Source organism: Salmo trutta, chromosome 30, assembly GCF_901001165.1.
Source record: "Salmo trutta chromosome 30, fSalTru1.1, whole genome shotgun sequence".
NCBI classification, from domain to species: domain Eukaryota; kingdom Metazoa; phylum Chordata; class Actinopteri; order Salmoniformes; family Salmonidae; genus Salmo; species Salmo trutta.
In genome coordinates this window covers 7,134,253-7,140,215 of record NC_042986.1, presented here as the reverse complement: position 1 = coordinate 7,140,215, position 5,963 = coordinate 7,134,253, and the positions used below count along the sequence as shown (strand labels likewise).

The window sequence follows — 5,963 nt, the reverse complement described above, 5'->3', positions numbered from 1 at the left end:
TGTACAATTTGGTAGCTTTGCGGGTAGGAGACTTGCACCAGTAACCGAAAGGTTGCTGGAACGAATCCTCGAGCTGACAAGGTAAAAATCTGTCGTTCTGCCCTTGAGCAAGGCAGTTAACCCACTGTTCCCCGGGCGCCGATGACGTGGATGTCGATTAAGGCAGCCCCCCGCACCTCTCTGATTCAGAGGGGTTGGGTTAAATGCGGAAAACACATTTCAGTTGAATGCATTCAGTTGTACAACTGACTAGGTATCCCCCCTTTCCCTTTCAAGATGTATTTAAATAGAGATGGAGAATGATTTAACAAAAGACCTGTTCAGTTTTGTGTGTTGTGTGTTTATTTTGATATAAATCTGACTGTGTTTGTGCTCCCCTTGAAGAGACACAGACTCAGAACAATTTAACTTCAACGCAAAAATTGAAGGGCTTGCGATAAAAGGGGAGCACTCTAAATACGTTGTCTGTGAAACTACTAGTGAATCAGAACTTTACTGTAGCAAAATCAATGAAGGAGGAGGGGGGCAAAAGATGCTTCTTTCCCTTAGAATAAGCTACAGCGTGATGAATAAAGACAACAAAGCATGATAACGAACAAAGGAATTGTGGGAATGAAAAAAGGCCAGAATAAAAATGGTTTGCTAAAACAGGCACACACACACACACACAACACACGCAAGACTTGAAAATGGAATTTGAGTCGAATAAAATCCTCCTAAATTCTTTAAAGGTATAATATAACATACATGTCAGGTTCCCGAAGAGTCATGAAACAAAAACAATAAAACACAAGGGAGAGATTCAAACTGGATGAAAAAAATGAAAAAGCATGCAGAAGTCCACTGCTCTACTGTAGCTTCACTCCTAGCAGACTACAAACAAGAGAGAGAGAGAGAGATGCCCCTGTCCTGAGCAGTTATAGCCACCTGGTCAGCCAGGAGTGACCCATTCCCTACACCACAGGCCACAGCAGGGTGCTTTCTTCAGTGGCAACTAAGTCCTCTTCTTACCCTCCATCTTTATCCTGCAGTCCAAGGGGGGAGGTATGGGTAAGGGTCAGTGGTGGAGTGTTGGAGGGTGGTTAGGGCTTTGGCTGCCCTGTAATTCAGCATGTCCTGTTTCTGGATCAGCAGAGTGAGAATGAGGATGGTGAGGAAGGTGGAATTGTTGTGAGGGTGAGGAGGGTTTGTGTCTATGGTCCATATGTACTATGTGTGTGGGTGGGTTAAAGGGGAAGGGGGGAAGAGGTATGTGTGCATGTGTGTGTTGGGTGGGGTTGAGGGTTCAGAGGGGGTTTGGGTACAGAATAGGGGGATAGGGGGTTCAAAAAGCCAACCTTCTTCCACCAGGCTTATAGGGCCTGAGTCTTGAGCTCGATGGCCTCTCCTCGGGTGTCCTGCTGGCTCTCAGCCTCTGGGGGCCTGGTGCCCTTCAGTATGGCCATCCTCTCAGAGAGGCCGCGCATGCGGGGAAACAGCATGAAATCATAGATAATAGCTCCCATAGCACCACCAATCATCGGACCCACCCAGTACACCTGGCACAGGACCAGACCAGACCAGGGAGAGGGAGACAGAGACACAAAGAGAGAGATAGAGAGGGGAATGTGTTGGTGAGTTCATCTAGCTATTTCACAGTTCTAAACTCCAAACAACATATTGTAAGTTGTTGTAAATTGCTGTAAATTGTTGTAAAATTTTTAAATTGCTGTACGTTGTGGCTTTGTAAGGTGTGAACAAAGTGTCTTACCCAGTGGTTGACAAAGTTTCTGACCAGGACAGCGGGGGCGAAGGACCTGGCAGGGTTCATTCCAGCACCAGTGTAGTACATCTATATCAAAGAGAATAGACCGGGGTTATATTTTGGTAACAGTATGTAGAGTGCAGTGGTGAAAAACCTACCTACATCATACAGTAGTACTTTTGAATGCACTCATATTGGTCTATCTAGAGTCCTGACCAACCCCATCAAAATAATGGATTACACACCCTTTCTCTCTTGTAGTCACCTGTTTAATCAGGCATTCCTGCTTCTGACATCATCTATTCATATACATTATTGGATTTTACCTATCCCTAAATATCCTACATTGACTGATGTTCTATATTGTTCAGGGCCGGGTTTCCCAAAAGCGTAATGTAGCACTAAGATCATGTTTCGTCCACTCAATTTCAATGGAATTAAGATGATCTTAGTGCTACAACGCATTTGGGAAACCTAGCTCTGATCATATCATAATGAGTCATAATGGTCTCTTACCACCCCACTCCAAGCCTATGTCTCTTAGTTTAGTTTATTGCTCTTTCAGCATTATTACAAGTTATTAAAAACAGTTGTCAAAAAAGCTAAGTAAATAAAACATTTTTAAAGTGCTAAAAATCTCTAAGATTCAACCCACCCAACCCTGTGTCTAAGCCCGTTTTCACCCAATACAATTTCCTGTATTCTATGGTCTATAAACATATATTTGATATATTTGGAACACATGTCTTACCCCCAGCAGGTGTCCTATGAGGACAGAGAAGCCGATGGCTAGGGCGGCAGAGCCCAGGCGTCCATTACGCCTCTCATCGGTCACAGCGAAGATGCAGACAACCAGCTGCAGAGTGAGGAACACCTCCATGGTGGTGGCCATGCCCAGGCTGATACCTGGCTGCAGCTGGAGAAGGGGGACGAGATAGAACAGACAGTTGAATGAATGATTACTGTTCACTTTTTGAAGTTATATCTACTCCACTGGCTGATATGAAAAACTCTTAACAGTCAGTCAATCAATCAGTAGGTTAAACCTTTAATGCATAAAAATAGCTCACAAAAAAATATATAATTGGCAAATCTTACATTGCACACGCATTCTAAAGAGTGGTGTTTTTGTACACATTTAATTACAGATATTTTATGACTAACTATTCATAACATCTAACATTGTATACGGTACCAGTCAAAAGTTTGGACCCACCTACTCTTTCAAGGGTTTTTCTTTATTTTTTACTATTTTCTACATTGTAGAATAATAGTGAAGACATCAAAACTATGAAGTAACACATATGGAATCATGTAGTAACTATCCTTTGCCTTGATGACAAGTGCTCAGCATATGTGGGAACTCCTTCAAGACTGTTGGAAAAGCATTCCCCATGAGAGAATGCCAAGAGTGTGCAAAGCTGTCATCAAGGCTACTTTGAAGAATCTCAAATATAAAACAGATTTTGATTTGTTTAACACTTTTTTTGGTTACTACATGATTCCATATGTTTTATTTCATAGTTTTGATGTCTTCACTATTATTCTACAATGTAGAAAATAGTACAAATAAAGAAGTCGTGGTTACACACACAGATGTTCTTTATCACCTGTCAAGTTAATTTCATTTATTCATGGCAGGTGACAATGGAACTCTGAAATGTATGATTGTCACCACAGACTTTCCTATCAGGGTTGTGATCAATTGACCCCAACCCTGGTTCATTCCTATATCACCTGTCATTGGTCAGGTAGTCTTACCGTGTTGAGTGCCAGGTTTCCCCTCATGTTGTTGGGGGTGACCCCGTAGAGCACGGCGGCCCCAGCCAGCGCCCCCAGACACTGGGCCACGATGTAGAAAAAGGCGCGGAACAGGGACATCTGGGAGCCAATCAGGTAGGCGAAGGTGACGGCCGGGTTGATGTGTCCCCCGCTGATGTGACCGATTGACTGGATGAGGGTGGCAGCGGCCAAGCCAAAGCAAAAGGCCACATGGAGAACGTTGTGGGGCCCGGTGGTCCAGCGCAAAGCCGCCCCCAGACCAAAGAACACAAAGAACATGGTGCCATAGAACTCAGCGAACACCGCCCGCCAGAACGACATGGACCGGAACTCCCACATGGTGGCCAAAAAGTCAAGAGGCTACCCCAAAGCAATGGAGGGATGAAAAGAGGAGCGAAAACAGGAGAAAATGTGTATTCTCCTTTTGAGTCACCAAGCTCTGTTTACCGTATCAATAATGACTATCTCAGTGATGCCTTCAAGGTAGTATAAACAAAAAACAAGACAGCAAACTTAAAAGCAAAAAGTGCCTCTCTAAACCTAAAGATGCTTCCGCACTTAAACAACAGTTCCACATGCAACTCTCTAGGAGTCACTAACTTTACTGACTTCCAATGACCTGCAACGTCGCTTTCTGTCTAGTCTAGTCATAGAGACCTGTGTCCTGTCTGTGTGGAGCGGAGCGTTGGTCTCTGTGCATCTATATGCCAACCCTGCTGGTGGTTAGTAGAGGAACATTGATAGACAAAGGTTGAGCATGTCCTGCAGACATTTAGCCTCACTGTCAGAACAGGGGGAGCCCACGGGACTATTTATAACGGCCCCAGGGCCACGGACCCCAGGGGAGGGGGCTGGGAGGGGCCACCACACAATACAACAAATCAAAACCAAAATACTTAACCCTTCTAACACCCTGACCTCTCTCTGCCCAGTGCCCATGCCAGGGTTCATCATCCTAACCCTTAACCCTAACTATGAGCTTCATATTGTCCAGGGGCCATGGGGCCATGTAGACATATTACTTTTGATCATGTGTAAACTCAGAAAATTCATATTGAACAGGAATCAATATTTTCAGTAGGATTCATAACTGGTGATGTTGTTAATGTTAGATGTTGGTTGAGGACAGGAAGGCCAGATGAATGGTTTATTGACCAGTAGTGGATTGCTTCAGACAAATATAAGACCTGGGCTATACATATGGGTCTGGCGGTGCCTGGTTAGCCTTTCCAGACTCCCATTTGGCCCATCTCATCTCTCCAGTGGGGTAAAAAGGGTCTGGTCTTCCTTTCTCAACATTCTTCAAGTGCTGACAGACACCAGAGAACAATCCCAGTATTCATAACACCATAGAGCAAGTGAGGCCCCATAACGGAAACCAGCCTGAACTCACTACCTGCTGCCAATAGAAAGACTGGAATCATATGTGTTGTTATGCATGCAACTCTTATGGACACAGAGAGGAGCAGTACTCTTATCTCATTATGACATGAAAGATGGGCCGAGTTACTGTCTGTTCTGACAATATCAATGTAACTCTGACAATATTCTTTGATTACTGAGGACTTAGAATGTGTTGCTTTATGTCAATGCAAATCAGTGATATAAACTATACTCATATTAAGAAACAGATTTGCCTCTACAATGTTGTTCTCAACTGTCAGTATTTTCCAAAGTAGATCTCTACTTGAACTAGTGACAGGACTTCATCCTTTAATCATGTGTCATGTTCTGTTTAACCCCCTCAATTGGCAGCATGCCGAGTAGCACACTGCACCCAGAGGAATCCCTCACTATCAATCGGCCTTTCTCAATACTCTTTTGATTGTGTCCTTTTGTCCCACATACTCAACTATTCTCATTCTCACACATCCACTCTATTAAACACTTCAATTAAAACTCCTAGTGAAGGATCATTACATTCATTACAATACATGTATTACTTTATTCTCAATATGGAGTGCTCTCCATAGTATTCAGGATGGGTGCAAGTTGGTTCTACGCAGCCCCAGAATTGATTAGGCAGACTTTTACATTGTATAGGGTGACTGAGCGGAGAGGCTCGGGCTCAGGACAGATAAAGCAGCAGATAAACCCATGTTTGGAGGGGGGGGGGGGGGGTAGCAGAAGGTTTGGCTTTGAGCTTCTGCACTGGAGCATCCAGCATCACGCTGACCAGGCTAGCCCGCCAGAGAGGGCGGATGGACTGAGCCGTGAAAGCATAGTGCTGTGGTCAGGGGCTTTTCCCCTCCCATCCTTTCATACGCTGGAGAAACAAAACGCTGGCAGTAACAGATTCTGTCGCTTTCCACGATCTGTTTTGTCTTCCTGCGCATGCTGTCGAATGTATAAGAGCTTCCCTTATCCATGGTGGAGCAATAGCTGGTCAATTTAGCCTTCGCTTTCCATCCCATCCCTATATGCACTATGTAGCCTA

At 44.3% G+C, this 5,963-nt stretch overlaps 1 protein-coding gene across 2 annotated transcripts; it reads right to left on the bottom strand.

The window, feature by feature from the left end:
- Positions 1-215: 215 nt before the first annotated feature.
- On the bottom strand, positions 216-4,298 carry LOC115167801 (lens fiber major intrinsic protein). Of its 2 annotated transcripts, XM_029722426.1 has the most exons (5): positions 3,506-4,298; positions 2,496-2,660; positions 1,751-1,831; positions 1,338-1,538; positions 216-1,122 (listed from the first exon to the last, which is right to left on the bottom strand). In XM_029722426.1, exons 1-4 carry the CDS (start codon positions 3,863-3,865, stop codon positions 1,353-1,355), a joined length of 792 nt encoding a protein of 263 aa, XP_029578286.1. In that variant the 5' UTR covers positions 3,866-4,298; the 3' UTR covers positions 216-1,122; positions 1,338-1,352. The 2 variants fall into 2 exon arrangements, with proteins under 2 accessions (XP_029578286.1, XP_029578285.1); XM_029722425.1 differs by having other exon boundaries at positions 216-1,538.
- Positions 4,299-5,963: the final 1,665 nt, after the last annotated feature.